At 37.3% G+C, this 22,030-nt stretch overlaps 1 protein-coding gene across 1 annotated transcript in view; it reads right to left on the bottom strand.

Annotated features, from left to right (window-relative positions):
• ZFAT (zinc finger and AT-hook domain containing) overlaps window positions 1–22,030 on the bottom strand; it is a 75,619-nt gene that overhangs the window by 30,286 nt on the left and 23,303 nt on the right. The window contains exons 4-8 of the mRNA XM_056485292.1: window positions 19,995–20,168; window positions 12,336–12,486; window positions 10,588–12,056; window positions 9,143–9,375; window positions 3,176–3,263 (exon numbers count right to left, since the gene is read on the bottom strand). Of these exons, the coding sequence (XP_056341267.1) occupies window positions 3,176–3,263; window positions 9,143–9,375; window positions 10,588–12,056; window positions 12,336–12,486; window positions 19,995–20,168 (2,115 nt within the window). The remainder of the gene's footprint in view (window positions 1–3,175; window positions 3,264–9,142; window positions 9,376–10,587; window positions 12,057–12,335; window positions 12,487–19,994; window positions 20,169–22,030) is intronic.

Below are 22,030 nucleotides of genomic sequence, written 5' to 3'. Positions count from 1 at the left end.
TTACAGTTCCATTTTCAAAGTTACATCAGGTTGCTTGGGGTCATATCCAGTCCTGTTCTGAATATATCCAAGGATGCAGATTCTACAACCTCTCTTGGCCCATTCTAGTGTTTAACCATCTTTACAGTCAAAACTGTTTTCCTAGTTCTAGTCAGAATCTCCTTGTTTCAGCTGACATCCCTTCATTGTAGAGCTCCAAGAAAAATCTCTCTCTGTCTTATTTTTAATTAGATTGCTGAAGACAGCAATTAAGATTCCTCTCCTGGCCTTTTCTTATTCAAGCTAGACACACTCAATTCTGTGTATTTCCTTCATATGAGATAATGTTTTGGTTGTCACAGTGAAAAAGTTCAAAATAATGAAGTTTAATTTAAAGTGGCCCAGACACACAATGAAAACATTGCCAGATGCTTTTAAAAATAAATCAAATTGCACAATGCACATCAGATGAAGGAAATGCTATCTCTTGACTTAATGAAAGTACAACGCTCATGCAATCTAAACTTTAAGACATGAAAGATGGTGATGTATTCCTATATTTTGACCAAAATCACCATGTCTCTCGATGCCTGGTCCCAGAATGGAATCACAAAAATCCTGCCTGAACTCATGTGCACAGGGAAAATAACCTGTAGCTATAAAAGCCTGTGAACTGAGCAGAGAGAAGTTCTAAGGTACCAAAAAAAGAAAAATACAGCCATAAGTCTGAACCCTCATCTGCCTTTCATGGCTTAGATCCTTCATTCATGACTGCAGGCTAGGATGTCTGCTCAGTGGGGAGCCATGGAAGCTGATGCCTCTCATGTCTCAGAACTATTAAGAAATATCATATTAAATCAGACAGTGGATGAAAGGTAGATAATTCTGAGAGCTGGGACCAGAACCCAAGACTCCTCCTTCACTGCTGAGTACAAAAATCATTGGGCAATAAAGCCAAGCTCTCTTATCACTTTAATTTGAAATACTGCTCTGCCAAAGTCTACAGAGTCTCACTGACTTCATGGGACCAAAATTCAACTCCTCTGCAAATACAGAAGAGGAAGGAGTACTTTTTGATTTCATACTTTCTAATTGATGAAACAGAAGGGACAAGGGGTGGGGTGTGCTGAATGACAATAAGGAGAGGGGAAGTTCAAGAAACACCTTAATGATAAATATGAAAGTGTTTTAGTTTAAATTAACTTTTGATATGTCCTTTAAAATTCAATTCCTGTTAACAGTACCTGTCTTTTCTTTATTAAGTTTCATTTACATTTCTGAAAACAACTGCACTCATGCCCCTACAGTATTTAATAGCTTATATCATCAGACCCCTCACACTTATTTGGCTGGTAATTAAGTACTGTGTACAAATAAAGGATTTCTTCCTGATTACAGGGAGAAAATTCAGAGAAATAAAAAATATTTGTGCATTATTTCTCTCCATATATTAAAACAGGATTCTTGAATAACTATTGCACAGGCATATTAGATGTAGTATTTCTTTAGTAACACAGAGATACATCTAATAAATCTGCTATTCTGCCTTTAAGCTCTATGTGCCTGTGATACATTAATGAAAGATAAAAACACAAAATAATAGCACAGATTTTCTTCTTAGACCTTACTTCTATTGTAAGAGTTTAAAAGACCCACTTGAATTTAAAAAAAATTCACTATACTTTTTTTGGACTGATTCAAATACCAAATGAATTGTTCAGGAGTATTTAAATCCATGAGTTTAGTACTTCAGAGATCCAGAGTTAACTGGTATTTCTGGACCTCAGACACAGCACACACTGATCATTCAGTGGATCAGTGCAGCCTAATGACAACATGTAAGGGCACAGAACATCATGTCCTGCCAGTTCACAGATCTTGTTATTTAGGGAAGTCTCCTCTGCTCCCTGTCTGAGGCAGCAAGAAGGCTTTAAAGGCACAATTCTTGAGATTCAATTTCTATGCTTACTGGTGTTATACCTCCTGACTACAGTATAGCTCAGAAGCCTTTTCTCATCTCAATTTCCTGCATCAGACATGTCCTCTGACGTACGACAAGCCCTCCAACCACACTGCTCTGGAGTGGTCTGCAAATAAAGAGGTTTAGTAACTAAAGAGCTGAAGTGGGAGTTAAGGATGAAATTAAAGTGAAGGAAATTGTTTAAAACACGGGTCTAGCACTATCTAGTGGCAATAGGAAGATAAAACTACTGCTTTACCCATTATGCTGTACATAAGAAAGACAAGGAAAGTTACATCATTTTAACTGGATGTTTTTTCCTCACACTTAATCTGAGCATGACCAGTGTTTTCCTTCTTTATCCAATTATGTCAGGTGATAAGGAGGACTGTAGATGAATTAATGAAAGTGTCACCTCCCCCTCCTCTGCAGTAGCAGCAGGGCTTTCCATCCAATGTAACACCAAACCTGAGAAGCAGGAAATCAGGGACACACCAGTGTGGCTCTGCTGAGTCCACATCAGTGAGGTTTAAATCAGTCCCCACACCAGCATTTTGGCATCAAATACCCAAGATCTGAGAAAGGATTGTTTACTCAAGGACAGCACACTGACTCACCACATTCATGGTATCTTGTACCTGCACTGATAAATCAGGGCACCAGAGTGCAAGGTATAAACAGAGCTGGGAGCAGCTTGCTGGATCCAGCCAGGCTTGCCAGCTCGATTACTGCTGGCCATACCACATCCCAGCTGTCCTAGCAGGAGCCCTGCTCTAGACTCCAGCTGGCCCTGGGGGTGCAGCCCAGCCCACAGGACCTGGGCACACACAGGGCCAGCTCTGCACACACATTAGTCACCTACAGACAAATCATGGCCCTAAATACATTTCTGTCAGTTCATGTAAGGCCAGTGGGAATTTTACATCTCCTGGGTTCCTACAGGATGTCTATATGCCTGGTCCCAAACTTGCCAGTGTTTAATTTGAATTCACCCTTTGCCAAATGAAGACAGATTTCTTAGTACAATTACCTGACATACTCCACAACACACATGCTCAAAAAGTAACACTTTTCACTCTAAATTCTAACATCTGCAAACCCAACACAATTCTTACTCTAAACCAGTTGAATTAGAAATAGACTCTTTTTTAGGAATATAATCACATTACACTACTCATTCTAAACCCTTATCCATTTATTGCAAGACTGAGAAATCTTCCTTGATTTTTTTCTTACCAGGGTGGTTTGTCTTGATGTGAGATTTTATAAGTCGATCTTCAGAAAATGACTTCTCACACACAGGACAGGAATAACTCTTTTTATCCTTAAGTGAGAAAGAAAGAGATTGCATTTTCAGTCTACTGGTATAATCACTACAGTCAGTATTCAGTAATACATGGTTCTCAACAAAGTTATAATTCAAGGTTCGGTTTTTAAGGAAAAAAATGAATGTATTTATAGTGAAATAAGTGAAGGAGAAATATGAAAAGGCTGTAAGCACATCATTAATCCTCATGAATACAGGGCTCCAAGTTACAGCAGATGAGGATATGCACAATAAATGTAAGCATTATCTTCTGACTGACTCTGTAGAAAATCAGGAGTCAAAAGATCAAGTCATATAACATAAGAGGAAAAACCCCTAAATATTACTGCTTACATCAAATACATTTTCTTATTTTTTTTTTTTTTTCACAAGTCCACACTTCTGAAACCTTAGGATCAGATCTTACCCTTCTGAAGACAACCACCACTATGTGGATTTATAAAATGGCCTGAAATTGAGCAGCAGAGTTAACCATGACAGATGCCATTACTTATTCAGTGTCTGCATTTCTAACAGTTTTATAAATATTCAGCATTTATGTATTACCAATAAAGTCTTATTCTACTATTTTGATTTAAAGACTTACAGACTCTTGTGGATTTTCTCAGTGCCACTGATGTTATAACATATTTAACACTATCAATCAAGTTCAACTGGAGAGTTTTGATGTAATTTCTTCCTAGATGCAATTTTAGTCTAATTGTAATTTTCATGTTTTTACAAATGCATCTAATTCCATGTAAAAATGTAAGAATTTCTCCATTACACTTGACATTAAACCTTGACAGTCATAATATAATATGGAGAATTTGATCTTTCCAGAAGTACCTGCTGGCACTGGATGCTCAGTCAAATGAGTGGGGTGATAGTCACCTCTGGACTGAAAAGATTAATTCATGTGGATTATCAAAACCACAGATGGAGGGAGTCTTGTTAGTCCTGACAGCTGGGTAGGTGCCCAGGTAACACATTACCTGGTTGGAGAGGTGCAGCTGCCCACCTACCAGAGACCTCTGAAAAGGTGAGCTGAAGCCATAGAACATTCCAGGAGGACAGAAATACTTCCTCAAGAGTGTGGAAGGAAGATTATTGATCAAAATGAGACAGAACCCCATGGACTGGGGATGGCAGCTACACAAGGATTACCACCCTGAGGGCAGTACCACCTTGCTATGATGGAGTTGGGGCTGTCATCACTTTTAAGCCCTAAGAATCTCAAGGGGAAAAAAGGAACATCAGAGAATACTACCTAAGTTTTGGAAGAGATTAAAGAAGCCTACAAAACCTTGAAAAAGAGCTGTTACTTTGTGGAATTAGGGTCTCTCAAATGATACAACCTAAATCTGCTACTGATGATTTTGGATTTCTACCTGAACACATTACTCCAATAAAGATTGGAGTAAACAAAACTCCATAGCAATGTTTGCACCTTTTCAAAGATGTAATTGCAGGATCACATTCATAATTTGGCACATTTAAGAAAAACAGCACAAAATCATTTAGGGGCTCTTGAGCTGAAATGTGTTGACAGATCTCAGTTCCTCAAACTTGCTACATATCTGATTTCAAAATATACAATAAATAAAGGGAAAAAAGTATACTTTTAATGTACAGTTGGATGTTGCTGGTCTCTAATACTCATTGAATTAAGTATTTCTCAGTGTGACCAGAACATTGAGACAAATGTTAAATAAGAAAAAAAAAATTAAACACTCCACTACACACATGCTACTTCAACTGAAGTGCTGTTAACTGTGACAACTTCACATTCTCATTAATATTCTTGAGAAAGGAAAGGCTATAAGCCTAAGTTTTAGGGAAAAAATCAAAATAATCAGTAAATGCATCAAGAGCTATAGAGCAACATGAATGGATGGATGCTGAGAACACAACTTTCCACAAGATGATAGTAACAAAATTCTCCAACAATGAAATAATGCCAACAGCTTTTTTCAAGCTGTTAGAAAGTTATTTACACCAAGTTCTGCAGATGTGATCCTCAAGAAGGTTATCTTCTGGAGTGTAACAGAGCATGCCTCAGAGCACTGAATCCCCTCAAAGTGTGTCACAGAGAGCACCCAGCTGAAGCCAAACCTTTCCTTGCTGGGTATCCAGGCCAGTGCCAGAGCTTATGCTGTCAGCTTGGAATGCTGAAGTGGTGTTCTGTTGCTGCCCTGAGAGCTTGTGAAAGTGCTTCAATGTAATCCCATCAAACAGCCTTTAAAAACCCCCTGTTGCAAATTTCAGCATTTCAGAGCACCCAGACCACAACACAAGCCCCAGAGAAGGTCCCCTGCCCCACAGCTCCAGCTCTTCAGGTGCCCTGGCTGCAGGTGATGACAGAAGCCCTTTGAAGGCTGAGGTTGCAGTAACACCTGAATCACATTCTCAGCATGCCAGCTTTCCTCTGGTAAGAATGGAAGTTATTTTTCCTATCCTTTATTGGAATACTTGCCTTCTAAATTCCCTTGAAGGTTTTTTTGAAGGACATGAACAGAAGCAAAGCATGGAGAGTACAAGAGAACTGCATCTACCTTTGTTAGAGATCAGCTGCACAGTCCAATCAGCTATTTAAACTTCAAAGGCAATCACTTCCTGATATTTGCTCAACATCCCTATTGGCTAATTTGAGAAAATATATGAAACTTAGAATAATTCCTAAATAAAGGTTGGTTTTTGACCTAGCCTTGTATACATTCCACAAAACAGGAATTTAATTAGGTACATAAGTATTCTTAAACCTAGTGAAAATAAATTAGTCAAATTCTATCACAAGTTTTCTTGTTTATGCTATTTTGTTATTTAATAAAGCCACTTAAATAATAATCACAATGCATTTCTTTTTATATAAATGAATTAAAATTTTGCTAAAAAATCATCAGCTATATTGCATTATCCATTTAAAGTGCTCCGAAGAGAATTTTATTTCTCTGAGGCATGTGTTTCAAGATAATTCAAGGGCTAGGTATACAAGGATACAGTCACAAAAAGAAAAATTAAAACCCTCTACTAAATATTGGCACTCACAGAACATTTCCAGGAAAAGTTCCCACAACTCAATTAATACAACATTTGATTGCATAATTGTGTAGAGGAATAGAGGGCCAAAGCCTGCTCCCACATCTATTCAAATCAACAGAAATGTAATTTCTAACACCCATGGGTGCAGAATTAGACCCCTGAATAACACTTCTGAGGAGTGAAGAACTACAGAAATCTTCACCACAGTTGTCATCATGTTAAAATTAAAATTTTCCCAAAAGATTCCTGCATTAAACTGATGTCCCATTAAAATGCACCTCAGCTAAAAGGATGTGATGTACCTAGGAGACAGCTGTGCACATATGTGAAGGAGGCCACAGAAAAAGGTGTAGATGTTTAGACAGACTTTTCTGAAGTCTGGCAAGAAGCAGAACTCAGCTCACAAAATGACAAGCACCTGCATGCAGTACTTAAGTTCACTTATTTCGTGAAATAACTATTAGCAAAAACAAATGCCAAGCTGACATTCATTATGGAAGTGAGGACTAAGAGCAAAAGCTGTTTTCCAACTGAGTGCCTGATCATTAGATCAGAGATGTTTTTGTTAATTGCTTCCCTTTGCAGTACCTTGCATTCTTGACTGCACAGCAGCACTGCTCCAGAGGCAGAGCTAACACAGCCAGACCAGTGACCATGTGAAAATTTACTCTTCTCAGGAAGGCAAATAAGCAACCAGAGCTTGAGCATCTCACATCCTACCAACAGCTACACTATTACATGGAATGTCAACAGCATAATGGAATTTCTAAGCATCCTTCCAAAGACAAGAATAATTTATATCCCAAAATGTGAAAAACAGATGTAGGCACCTAAAAACAAGTAGTGGTTCTGGGTCTGAGCTGCAGTTTTAGAGAGGTGCTAAAGTTGCAGTATCAATTAAATACATAGACTTAAAATATTTTCAGAGACAAACCTCCCTGTGATGTTTATCTGCTCAGCACAGTGAGTATGGCAAATGCCACTAGAGGTTGTACACAAACTCTGTTACCTACATCAACACTGTTTAATTCCACACCCTGCCCTTTAATGTTACCATGAGCTCATTCATAATATAAATTGTACTAAAGCAATTTGTAACTGCCCAGCCCTTTCTCAGGTCCCATGGCATTGAAGTGATTTGGCACATCACAGTTTGAACTTTGGAAGAGCTCAATAAATGCCAATAAACATAAAAATCTACAACAAAAGCCCTAGGACCAAAAGATGAGTACTGAAAATCAGAGAATATATACAAAGTTCTGGTTTTGAATCAAGCCACACCTCAGTTCCCAGGCTTCAAAAGTAAAAATCTTCCCTATAACAACAATGGGTAGCAAATACAGAAGGCAAGAGGCAGCACACCCACTCTCCCCATCATCATCTGCCAGTGCAAGATTTGGGTGCTGCATACAGGGCAATTGGGTGCCTATATGGTGATATATAAGGATGAAGGGAAAGCTGCTTTTCAATATCCATCATTTATCTTCTACAAATAATGCAGGGATCCAGCTGGAATGCAGCCACCAAAGAGGTGATGAAGGATATGCACCACACAAGGAACTGAACCGAGATTTCAGTATCTTCTCTTTCCAGAGAAGTTTTAATCTTAGTATTTATTAAGAATTGGTTTTTCAAATTTAAATTAAAGCAGATTTCCACATTTAACTGTGCATAGATATACATTTGAAGAAGTGGTCCTTTTCATGAGATATGCATGGAGTAAATATACCAAGCAGTGGACATGAAGACCAATATGAGAGTTGCCAAATTCAGTTACTAAGTAAATTCTAATACATGAGTTTTTCAATCCATTTAAATAAAAATATTTGACAGAAAGCATCAGTAAAAGCATGCTTCTGAAAGATAGTGCTGTCACAATGGTTTTAATTATGAAATCCATTTTCTCAGTTCTCTTTAGAATTATGAAAATTATCTTCCTGGTGGGAGCTGTTGGACATTCATCACACTTGAAAAACAGGTACTTAGGAAGGATACAGGAGCGTAATTGTAGACTCTTTTTTTCTTAAGTGTTCATAGACACCAATTACACAGACTTTTGCTATCAGATGGGCACTGAAAACATCATCATCCAAAAAGAATGTCTATTATGTGAATTTTCTGAACCTTTCACAACAAATTCAGATTCCATTTCAAATATTTACAGAAGGGGATGACACAAATGGGGAAAATTTTCATTTTTGTGTCATCTCTTCTGTTGGGCTTTAAAGTTCTCCAGAAGTAACTGCTTAAGAAGAGTAGGAGGTTGTTCTGTTCCAAATACCTTTAAAGTAAACTCAACTGTTGGAAATACTGACCAACAGCCTACCAAGACCTGGTTTTAGCACATGGCACTCTGAGCTGGAGGGCTTTCTGAACAAGACAGGAACCTTTAAAATGTGATCTCTCTGTCAACACAACAGAAAATGTAGACGTTCAATTGCAACTAGGTGGAAATGCTAGGAAAAAATCCCTTTTCAACAATTTAAATATCTTTGTCTGTAGTAATTAAGAAGAACATATTTTCATTTTACCCAAGTAATCTATTTATGAAGGAAGTGAATTGAGGTTCACAGAATGAAGCCATGTAACAATAGTACCAACTTTATTCTGCTAACTCAGACCCCAAAGGATCTGAAGAGACTGGGAAAACCAGAGACATACTCTCCTGGAAATAGCTCTGAGAAATTCCAAATATCCAGTTGTTCTAAGCCAGGTATTTCCAGAAGTGTGCAGAGAACACACAGGCAAGAACCCTGAGCTATTTCCTCAAGTATTACCACAGAATTACAAACACTGAAGAAGACACTGAGGAAGACACTGAATTCAGACAAACACATATTTGGTTTGCTACTCACCAGATCTGTATGAACTTTAAGGTGTGCCTGGAGCTTGTATTTATCTGGAGTGGAGTATTCACAATGTTCTGTGGGACACTTCAGCAAAATATTGCTGTGTTTCTGAATGACGTGACGCTTAAGGCAGTTCTTGGTGATGGAAGAATAATTGCACTGGGAGCAGTAATATAAATGTTCTCGAGTGTGTGTACGGACATGCATGTCATAGTGCACCTGGTACCAAAACAACTTCCCTGAAAATTAAATTAGACATGAAGAAAGTAATTCCTAAACAATTGTTAGTGAAAACTCAAAAAAAATAACCTATTTTCTTTCAGGACAAAACATACTGTTTGAATTCTGCCCCTTTAGTCTTTAATGAAAATTTGTCTAAAGACCCTTTGCTACTGAAAATATATTTACAAATCAACCTTTGCCCAAAAAGATCATGTTATTTGTCTTGAAAGAGTCTAACAAGAGCCACTTGTTATCAACAATCATATCAATGATAACGTATCAATTATCTTTTCCTCAAAGGAAAAGTCCTTTACATCTGTTCTCTTATGCAAAGAATCTGAAGGCAACTGCACACCAAAAGAGACTGACAAAATATAATTTTGTTACTTTCTTTCCTGTTACTCCTTCTTAAAAGCCTTTTTGGTATAATGGCCAAAAGCCAAATCAAAAAGCTCAGAGCAATTAATCTAAAGCACAACGTTATGGTGTTCCAAAAACATGTTTTTTCAGATTTTGATTCCTTTCTCTTTCCAAGAATGAAAACTACAAAATATATCCCAAATTGCTTCCTTTCCAGTTACATAAACACATTTTCAGTTAGAATAAGCAGGAATAGTGTGTTATTCCCACTTCCATAAATTAAAAACCCCAAACAATTACAATAGGGACAATCTTGATCTGATAACATACAATTAAAATTTTCATCTCAAAGAACATGGTTCAAAACAAGACACAAAATTATGCCAGTATCTATGTTCCTATTGTACAGAATGTATATTACTATATATCCTCCCACACTACATGAAAAAAAGTGAATTTTACACTAAACTGGTAACGAAGCTCAAGCACTAAAGCAGGGATTGAACTAATGCTGATCACATGCCTAAATCTGCTGTGCTTGGTCTCAGTGAAAGTTGTGATTTGGGGAGATGCATGTGGACAGAAATAATCTAACTCTATCAAATTTCACATGAACAGAAAATTGAGCCTTGCAAGGCACTGCATTGCTATATTCTACTAGTGGGTTTTTTTGAGGAGATTTGACTCATGTCACATTATCTGTACAGCAAAAAGTAAATCCCACTGGACCCCAGAATCCATACTGAACTACAAAACTAATGCTGCTGCAAAGATACACATATATATCAAACATTGTAAACCAGAGGAGCAGGAAAGAGCTCACTGCATAAGATTTAAGAAACCCCAAACATAATTCCTCTGCTCCTTACCACAGTATTCACATTCCAAGTCTCCATAAACCTTCCTTATCCTCTCACGTAACTCAGTGCTCATCTGTCTCTTCTGCAAGCTGTCCAAAATCTGCATGAAGGCAATGGATCCACTGCCCCCATTGGCTGTAGCTGTGTTAGAAGAGGCTGCCTGTGGGCTGGTGGCTGCACCAGCTTCTGCTGCTGCCAAAGGGTCTGTGGGCTCTGCTGAATTCTGAATGGGTGGATTGATTGTTTCTGTTTCACCAGGAGGAACAGACTGGATTTTTTCTTCAAGGACTGGAAGATTCTCAGTCATTGTGTTGTTCTGACTCACATTTAAACTTTTGTCTTCAGATAGTAAAAGATGAATTTCTTCACCCTGCTCGTTTACAGAACTGCAGTGATTAACTTCCTCTTCATTTGGAGCAGAACCTTTTAACTCCTCAGGGCCAGCAGTACCATTTTTCAGCAGGAAGCAGTCTGATGCTATGCAGGGCTGAATGTCTGGGACTGCTACATCTGTTGTCTGACACAGTGTCTCTGCTACATTCTTCACCAGAGGATTTTCCAATTCTAAGGAAAGGACTGCATCAATTTTCCCATCACCATTGTGCTGACCATCATGGTTTACCTCTGCAGCTGTTGATTCATCTTTAGAAGCAGATGGCTGTGGGGTGTTAATAGCATCAGTACTTGTGACAGTCGATTCACCTGCAGTTTGTGTCTGCTGTTCACCAAGGGCTTCTGGCTGGATGTCACCTCCTGGCTCCAGCAGGCAGAAGCTTTGGTTGATGGAGCTGTTAAAAACAGAATCCTCCTGCAGATCCACGTGCACGTCTTTGATGTGAGCACGGAGCCTCACAGAACTGACAAACTTCTTCAGGCACACAGAACACACGTACACAAAAGGGTGCTTTCGAACGTGAAGCTCAAGGGCTTGGTACTTAGTGGCTCCATGGCCACAGAGCTCACAAGCAAAGGGTCTTTCATCCCCATGAACCAGCATGTGCCGGTCCCGGTCCAGCTCGTTTTTGAATTTGCGCTCACAGATGTGGCAGTCGTAGAGCAGCTGCCTTTTGCCCTCTCGTGTCATCAAGCGAAGCTCATCAAAAACATCCTTCACCTTTTTATCTTCAAGGTCGTGAGTTTCCTTCATATGCTTGATCAAATTTTTAACATCCGAGTATTTCTTTTTGCAGAAACGACAGTGCTGCTTAATTTTCTTATGAACCCTTTCGATGTGGACTTTGAGATGGCCTTTGCTGAGACACGTGAAGGTGCAATAGTCACAGCTGAACTTCTCCCCGGTGTGCTTCCGCAGGTGAACATTCAGGTTGGCTTTGATGGCACTGGCGTAACTGCAGTAGGAACACTTGTAAGGTTTCTCATTTGTATGAATCCTCAGATGTGCTTGGAGGGAGTGTTTAAATTTGAACACCTTGTTACAGTATTCACATGTAAAAATCTTCAGTTGAGTTGGACCCAACCTAAAAAAAAACCCAAAAAACCAGTTATATTTAAAGTAGTGAACCTTGGTAACATAATGTGTCGAAATTTCCCTAGACATTCATAATAGACAGAAATGCTTTGGTTTTTTTTTTTGTTTTTTTTTTTTAATTATTCTCCAAAGGCATTTTAAATTATACAACTTATTCACAGTTGATTTTCAGCTGTTCCTTCATTTAAAGGTCTCAGAAAAACACCCCAGGTTTAATGAAAATGGTTCATATTCTGCATGAACACAAATATAAGTACTTCAAAGTTACCTGCTTGTTTTCATTGCCTGTTCATATGGGGTTTGCTGAATGGCATATTCCTGATATCCTTTTCGTTGTGATGGGTCTTGGACTGCTGTGTCTGCAGCTGTGGGTTCACTTTCATGAGGAGAAGCTTCAAGAGGAACAATTTTTCTGGCTCCTAAAGGAAGAATGGAAAGAATGCTCATTAAAAATCTCATATTAGAAACATACATTGTCTATAATACAAAACTTCAATTTAAACAATAAACTCTGTAATCATTAGTTTGACTGTTTTAGTTTCTGTTGTTAATGAAGGGTACACTTTGTTGGATAAACCAACAACACTTACACTACAGTTCTACTTAAATACTTGCCAGGACTGATAGTTCATAGCATTATTCATGGTGTTTGATGCCTGCTGCAAGGAGATCCTACATCCAAATATTTCCACCTTTAAAAGTTTGTAGATCCTCTAAATAAAATTCGAATTTTTCTGCTTCATATTATATCCTTCAAAAAATTACACCTGTTTAATCAGTTCCACAAATAAGACTGGGGAAAAGTTTAGTATAAAAGACAGTTTAGTTTATATGTAAAACTCTGTACATCTTTTCCTTAAACTCCTTATATTTTGGAGCACATTGCTATCCCTCAGAATGAAAGAATATGTTTGGAACAGGCTTCCCAGGGCAGTGGTCACAGCTCCAAGCCTGAAAGAGCTCAAAAAGTGTTTGGACAATGCTCTCAAGCACATTGTGTGATTCTTGGGGCTGTCCTGTGCTGGGCCAGGAGTTGGACTCAATCTTTGTGGAGCCTTTCCAACTCAGGATATTCTGATTCTATGCTCCTTGCACCTGTCAATCTCCACTGGGAGCAGAAGGGGCTCTACTGAGTGCATTAAGCCCAGATTCCTGATATTATTTATAAAATATAGGCAGTATTAACATAAAGTGTCTGAAACCGTGGTGGGGGTTACCCAACAACAGGTGTGAAAAACTTGGTGACGTTACATGGAGGAAAGATGTGCTGCAGACAACAAGGAGAAGAACAGAGATTCTGTGGGTCCTTCAGAGTCATTTTAAGTGGGAAATTGAGGTATTTTGAGAATAAGCCATTTAGTAGTAAAGCTACTGAAGCTTTTCCTATCAGGCTGGACATCAGCCAACTCTGTAAACAGAATAACTAAACTGTAATAGCTCTGTTTCTCACTAAACTGGTTGCATCTAAAACCAGATTTTTTGCACTACTGTTTTTTAATAATGCTTTCAATTCTGTACTAAAGATTCTGCAGGTTCAACAGAACTGATCTTCCAAGTTTTCACCCTAAACATCACCAGAACATTATAACTTCTATTCTTCCTGTTCCTCCCTCTCCCACAAATGTCAGGCTGTCCACAGGACTGCATCTCCCAAACTGCACTGTGGTAGCCCAATGGGACCTTGTCATTACAGCACAAGAGCCATGGTTCAGTCTGTGGCTTCAGGAAAATGTTAACAGAATAGACATTAGACACTAGAAAAGTGTTCTGATACTTCAGTACTTAAAATAGAAGCAAATTCTATATTTAGGGTGACTCCGTTAAAAGAAAATAGGTCTTAAACTGCTTTATATGCATGATTGCCTCTTCCAGGCCTCCCATCTCCTGACTGTGAGACAAAGATCCTCATTAAATGCTCCACACTAGCTCTCCTCTGTGCCCTTCTGCATTTCAGGATGTTTGAGCATTTCCTAAAAGGACTGCTGAACTGTTTAACAGACTTTCGTACTACCACTATAAAAATTTAATCACCTAAATTGGGTGAACTAAATATATACTCACTAGATAAATACTAACTCACCAGTATTTTGCATATTTTGAGTGGGCAGAATGCTCCAAGGTTATCCTCATGTTCCTGCCTATAAATTACCTATGCAGTTTACAGAGAGAATGTCTTTAAAAACATGAAGAGGGAGATTCACATTTTCAGACATGCTGATGAAGTACTGCTCACAAAAGGCAACCATGTCCCCTAGTGGGATCTTGCTACTTCCCATCCTTAGAAGACAGGGAAGCACTAAGAAACTTCAGATGTCTCCATCCACTTGGGATGTTGAAGGTGCCAAGAGACCAGCAGCCACAGCAGTCACCATTGGATCACTAACTAATAACTACAACATATGCCCAGGAAGTGAGAAAATTGGTTTCTAGGCTCTACCCAGCCTAGTCCCCACATGCCCCAAGTCCCAAAAGAATGCCTTCAATATTCAGGCTAGAGAAATGCCTAAGAACAAGGCAAACACATACAAGGTCTTAAATTTCATTAAAAACATATATGCCAACAAGGAAGATAAAGGTTTTCCTGTTTCCCTAGGCAATCGTTTCAAGAAGTCAAAGCATATAAATATCAGGGGAAGAAAAAGAAGTTTACTTCTTGAAATGTACTGATCGTTTCTTTCAGAGAAATCCTTCCTCCAGCACTATCATATCTCTATTTTAAAGGCAGAATCGACTTTAGCTTACTAGACTTTATTTATGCCTTTTGCTTTCCTCCTTTCAGTCAATATCACCTAAGTAAATCAGCCTTCAGAAGAATAAGATTTGAGTTCTTCACAACATTCTGACAGCAGCTTCTGCAGATAAGCATTACTCAGTGAGCCTCATCTCTGGCTCAAACTCAGAGATGGCCCCCAGTCTGTCCCTTGGAAAAGCAGCCTGTCCTTAACTACAGAGTTCTCCAATACTTATCAACAGTCTAATAGTATTAGACTATTGGTAATAGAATTATTAGGAATGGATCACAAATAAACCAGGAAAGAACATCAACCTAATTCCTACTAATTCAACTGCAAACGTCCTAAAGCTTCAAGTACACATCACTAAAAAGGATAAAAAAGAACCAGAAAACAGTAACAAAGCCAAAATCAGCAGTATTTTGCTTGGGAGAGGGATACAGAATTTGGAGACCTTCAGCTTGGAAAAGAGGTAACTGAAAGTAAAATATCAGAAAAATCTCTGTAATTAGCAATACTGTGAAAAAAAAAAGTGTGAATAATCATTATCTCACAACCCACAAAAAACAGTTCAATACAGACTTAAAACAAAATAAAGGAATATGCAATTTCACCCCACATGTAATTAAGTTATGGAACAATTACTGCATAATGTCACAGAGACTTAAAATGTAAATGCATTCAAGATGGGATTTAGACAAATTAATTGATACATATTAAATATGATAATCTAGATGCAAACACCATTTTAACTGTCAGAATTTATGAGACTTTACACAGTAAGTGTCTTTTTTCTTTCCTTCTGAGATGCTGCAAGTTGCCTTTAGACCAACTTTTTTGTTTTAAAAAAGGAAGTATAAAAAAAAAATCTTGATAATGTAGGTACTCTGGTCTGTGCAGTTAAAATAATGTGCATATTGTGCAATAATGTGAATATTTGTTTCTTACAATCTCTTTTTGAAGGAATGTGTTTTTCCAGCTTCCACAATATCCTGTGAAAAGTGCTCCAAATGTGTGTGATCCAGGCAGTTCTGAAAGTCAAATCATCAGAAACCAACCCTAAATAATAATAAATAAATAACCCTAAAGCTCTCCATGCAAACCTATCTCTAATCCTCAAAATAAAGCTAACAAAAAGGAAAAGGATCATTTAATATTTGTGTAGGTTAGGTCACTCTGAGATTGAACACCTTTTAATTTAGACAAAAATAGAAACACAGACCCATGTATGGGAGGATAAAGATTCCCCCTTTCACCAGAGCTGGACATTAGATTGGCTGAGCTAAATCAATCTGTAAACCCACAATAACAAACACCTGTTCACATTCAGAGGGGAAAGGTTTCACTTTCCTAACCTTGCCTAATCCAACATTTGCTTTAAGTCAGCACAGGGATAGCATCTTTGGCCCTCCATTCATATATATGTTGAATGTACCACATGTTGAATGAAAAGTACCAGCACTGGAGTTCATAAAGAGGATTAGAGAGGGAATCTGCTTAAAATCTACACCATATCTCTCCTTCTGCAAGTACGTTACTAATTTTCTAGTGTGTTTTACTACAGAAGGCATAAACATGCACAATGATCTGAGGGACAGGAAGCTGGGGTTGGAGAACAACACTTGCTTGTGACAGCAGTCTGTACTTACTTACCAACATACTTAGAAAAGGGGTAGTCCCAATCCTCCTCCTTTACCCAGGAGGCTCATTTTGCCTGATATTAAATCCATTTAGATGTGTCATAAACCCACAACCATCATTCCATGAGCTACAGAACAGAAATTATCTTAAACAGGAAGACTGTTGTCAGCTAAAAAGACTGCCACCAGTTAAACTAAGTCAGTCCCAAAATAGTAAGCAAAATTACATTCTTCAACTTCTTCCCCAATGCCCAAAAATTTTGATGGAAGATGGAACTAAGTGTTCATAGATTACAGATAGATTCCTCTCACACAGCAGCATGACAGCTCAGCTGGACTTTTATGGAGAATGGAAATCATGGAAAGAAAAACCTTCATGGTGTTGTATTAAGAATGTGTAATTGAAAAAAATCCAACTCCTTGTTGGGGGTCAGGGACACTCCTTTAAAAAACAAAAAATAATTATTCTCGAGAAAATGAGTACATCATGCTATTTTTGTATTTCTTAAAAACAAGCAAACAAATAATCTACCACTGACCATCTTCACAGAATCTCCTAGTAACAAGCTGAGTCTTTAAATATTATGGAATTTATATAAAACAGTAATTTAAATGTTCACATCTCTCCTGAATCAAACTAACTGAGCATGAATAATAAATTGATATTGGTTTTAGACACCTTGATAACTTCAGAATTTAAACATGGGAAATAAAATACATTGAAAAACCGAGATGATGGAAAGTGCCATTCAAAACAATTTTCAGTTTCACACAAAATTCACACAATTTTCAGAAGTGTTGTTATTCCTTCTCAATTGTGATGCTTATGAAAAACTGTCCTGTGTTTGCTCTGATGCCTTGGTGTGCTCATGAACTCAGCACTCCTCTTCAAGGTCTCCAGTCCCTCTAGTTATAGAACCATGGAATGGTTTGGGTAGGAAGGGACCTTAAAGGTCATCTAATTCCCACCTGTGTGCTGTGAGCAAAGCCACCTTCCACTAGACCTGACTGCTCAAAGCCCCATCCAATCTAGTCTTGAACTTTCTGGGATGGGCCATCCACAAATTCTCTGAGCAAACTTTTCCATGCCTCACCACCCTCAGAGTGAAGAAATTCTTCCTACAACCTAATCTAAAACTCCCCTTTCTCAGTTGAGAGCTATTTCCCCTTATCCTATCACTCCATGTCAGGGTGCAGGACCCTGTGCTTGGCCTTGCCCTACAGGAGCTTTGCCCAGGCTCACCTCTCAAGCCTCCCAAGGAACTTCAAGGCCTGCACTAAAAAAAAATCTACAACTTTTATTCAAGCTGTATTTACTCTGTGGGTTAATGTCATCTTTCAGATTTCTATAGCTCCAAATCACCTTTTATAAGCCTCCCAAAAAAACATCACAGAATAGGAACACCAGGGAAAATCAAAGTTGTCCAAAGTCCTTTCTGGGAAGTTAAAAACTGACTGATCCTGTTTGTTCAGAGGAATTTTGAAGGCATCAATTTAGTCATAATCTAAATGATATAAAGCATTGTCCCAAACCTCATTAGCGTTTAGCAAAGTTACAGCAAAGTGTTAATGCAATACTTCTAAAATAATCTTTTATTTTAAGAGGGGAAAAATACAGTCTAAGTAGCTCCTTAACACTGGGAATAAAATCCAGCTAATTCTTAAAGCCTTCTCTATTTTTCTAATTGTCCTCTGAAATCTCCCAACTGAATTTTACTGTAATGGACACAAAAAGGGCTATTTCCATGCACCCTCAAAACTAGGAAATAGGTGGGTACAGATTGTTAATACTTGCAGTGAAAGGACTTAGTTTATATAGTGTTTAAGGAACTTTAAACTTTATTTTCAACTTAACTTTACAGATGGTCTAGTGCACAGAAAGCAGAAGAGAAGGGAGAACTATTTTATCCATTTATATTCTTCATCAGCAGTCTACAGTAGTAACTCATCTCTTCAGCACAGGATAAATCTCCAGAAAAATGATTATGAAAAAGACTGTGAAAGATTTTTATTAAAAACTTCAGATATTTAAGTATTACTGAGAAAGGGGAACTGTCTAAGAATTGCTAATGACATTAAGATATAGTTAGATTGTGGAAATTAATGGGAAAAAAACAGAAAGAAAATCAATGAAAAATAAATTAAACCATAATTGCATTATAAGAAATATTTTGCTTTTGAATCTTTAGATTTAATCACTTATATCTTCTAGAATTTCCAAATTCTGAAAAGCTGGGTGACAATTCATAACTTTCTGAAGAGTACTAACTTTTTTATTACACATAATTTAGCTGGGAACTTGAATGTAATATGATTATTAATTGTCAGTCAAACAGATGAGAGGACCTTCAAAAATTGCTGCAGGTTCATACTTGACTATAAATCCTTTTGGTTCATTAAAGTCTTCTGAATGTTTGATTGTACTATGCCCAAGTACCTCCAAAGCTTAACTTATGCTACTATTTTCAGTATGTTAAAAAGCATATGTGCAAAAAAGCCCAAAATTTTGGTTGTCCAAAGAAAAATTTTACTAGGTAGTAATTAAGGCAACAATATCCACTAGACTTACATTTCCTCTCCTGCATCACATGTTTCCTACATTTCTTTACTTATATTTATTATTACTTCATTTGCCTTTTTAGTTTTGTAAGGAAATGGATCTTTCATTGCATTATCCACCATGACTTTCCTTCACCTCTTGGAAATTCTTCTAGTCCTTGCCAGAAATGTAAAGGTCTAAGATAAAAACTCTTACAAGTTGCATAAAATTTAGCACTACAGGGGGCAATCTCCAGTTATGGCTCTTCCCAAAAGCCCTTAAGGAGGGAGGTTTGTCTATATCCACAAACTAACACCTAAAGGACCCCACTTACACCTCCATGAGCACCTTAACCAGCATACCACAGATCTCAGTATCAAAACATATTAACAACACAGAGAATCCTGCTAGTTTCCAACCCACAACAACAAAATGAAGACCTTAAAGTTGTTCTGATAGTTATAAGCAAAACAAATACTCAGAAATGTTAGCAATAATGAAAAGGAGAACAGTAAAACTACAAAGTTGAAAATAATGCACAAAACTATTAAAAAGGGATTCTGACAGTCAGTCAGAATGGTTAATGGTTTATAACCAGTTAATGGTTTATATAAATAAACTGTCAAATGCAAATCTAGTTTTGACTAAATTGTTTGAAATCTCTAATCATTACACTGAACTTGATTTTCAAATATATTTACACTTTTCTCTGATCAGTGTTTTATCATTTTCTTCTTTAGAACTATTCACAGACTAAACATAACTGATGTCAATGCAGTAACTGAGGCTAACCACAGCCAGGTTCAGCATTTCTTGTACCTATGCAGAAATGCGACAAGTTCTACAATTCTGTAGCTGCCAGATGCAGAGATTCTGTATCAAGATAATCAAATAATGCTAAATATTTTTCATATACTAAATACTCTAAGCACCTTGGTCTTAGACCAATGAATACTTTATACAGTGCCAGCATAATTTTAAAAAAAAATAAATATATAATTGGTGATTTTGATTACCTGGAATAGTTTCATGGGCTGTCAAAACCACACTTATAATAGGATTTTTAGCTCCTGAAACCTGTTCAGTCTCCTTAGTTGATTGTGTTTTCTCTGTTTTCTGAGCCCTGGGCCTCTTGGGAGTTTTTTCTCGCTCATCTTCCTTCCTGTCAAGGTCAACGTCAGAATCATTACCTAAAGAGCAAACATCAAAAATAAGGTAACTGTGTACAAAAGCAATGCAGGTAACTCAGTCACTAAAATTGCAAGAATAATTGGGGAGAAAATTTATGCTACCATAGAAAGAAAGACATTATCAAAACAAGTTGTGCTGCATGATCCCTAAAGGGGAAGTTTTTCCCTTTCATTTAATAAAACTAGTATGATACAAACAAAGAAAATAAGAGTGAGAAAAAAACAAAATTTAAAAAATGAACTCTCAGAAACCTGTGTTTTTCTAAATTCATTCACATTATTGTTCATTTCTGTGAAACCAACTTTGTCAAAGTTCTCATGATTTTGCGATTAATTAACAATTTATTTTTCTCTTTTCCGTATTTAATTGTTCTGACAATCTGAGGATTATTTCTTTTAGTAGTGGCTTCATTACCAATCTGATTTAATGGAAAGTCTTTTGACAGTCTCTTTGGATTAGGCCTTCTTCCTCTCCTATTATTGTAAATCAACAGCCAGAAACATAATTTTCTTTTTAGTGTAGATTCAAGAATAATTAGGGTTCAAATAGTTCCTGGGTTCAACCTAACTCCTGACATGTAATTCCTCATTTTGAAGGCCTGCACTTCCAAATCATTCCCTGCTGCTGTTCAGAATGTCTCCAACCTCTTAAATTGGATGTTTTCAACCTGTTAACTAGAAAGCCACACAACAATTGCATACAAAACACTCTTTGGATATAAAAATGAATAACCAGTAATCAGCCAATGTCCTTCTTAAAACAAATGAGGAATTCCTTTACTGAAATTCTAAAAAATAAAAAGAAAAAAACCAACAGTGTCTTTATAGATAAATAATTAGTAGCATAGATAAAAAAATCAGAGAAGTCTTGAGTTTATACCAATAACATTTCTTAAATAAAATGAAGTGGTAGAAGATGCAAGAAAAAACAAAGATGGCAAATTAAGGCATTGTGCAAATGTTCCAGAGGCAATGAACAAGGAAAGAAGAAACTAATGAAGAAAATTATAAATAAACCCAGTGAATTTTTCTCTTTTTTCTCAATCTACATCAGATGATTCAATCTCCAGAGTAAGTAATTCCATGTATATACAAAATATGCTGTAGCTGCTGTAATGAGATAGGGAAATAAAATATAAATAAAAAAAAAAAAAGTAAGAGAAAAGCTGTAGTGTGTCCAGACTTGTTTCTGACACACAAACAGCAGAAGTGAAATGATATACAAGTGATATACAATGCTATACAATGATATACAAATTATATACAAGATATATGGAAGTGGCTGATTTAATTCCAGTAATATTTTGTAAATACTCAGCTGAGATTGAAACAAAGACTGTCTCTGTGGCCTGACTATAATGGAACAAAGGTTTAAAGTGTCCTGGCTGTTCCTTACAAAAATGAAGGACACAAGCAAAAGCTAAAGCAGCATGGGTAGGGCTGATCATGTAACTGTATAAACCACAATTTCTTTACTAGACACAGAAGCAGAAGGAAACAAGGTGTGCAGGAAGAAGTTTAGCTTTCTCAGGCATCCTGAGACAGAAATCTGCACATGACAACTGGCAGTGATTTAATACTAGACTGTAAGTCTGAAATTCATATTCAGAATCTCCAGAATGAGGAAAAAACACAAAGCAAACTGAATTCAAACACAGCCAGCCATGATTCTGCCCAGCTCTTCTGCCTGGAGAGCCTCACAGTTTTTTAGCACCTACTAATGATTTCTTCAATTTCATTACATAAATTCCTTGATCTATTCCTCTTCTCAACTAGGTTTTTTCTCTGTAGACTTCTACAATTTTGGAAAATATTGCTGATTTATAGGTACAAAGAGCTTCATAATGTCCCCATTTAACTCC

Source organism: Oenanthe melanoleuca, chromosome 2 (genome assembly GCF_029582105.1).
Source record: "Oenanthe melanoleuca isolate GR-GAL-2019-014 chromosome 2, OMel1.0, whole genome shotgun sequence".
Lineage (NCBI taxonomy): Eukaryota > Metazoa > Chordata > Aves > Passeriformes > Muscicapidae > Oenanthe > Oenanthe melanoleuca.
The sequence above is the reverse complement of the archived record's forward strand: the minus strand, read 5'-3'. Positions and strand labels throughout refer to the sequence as shown.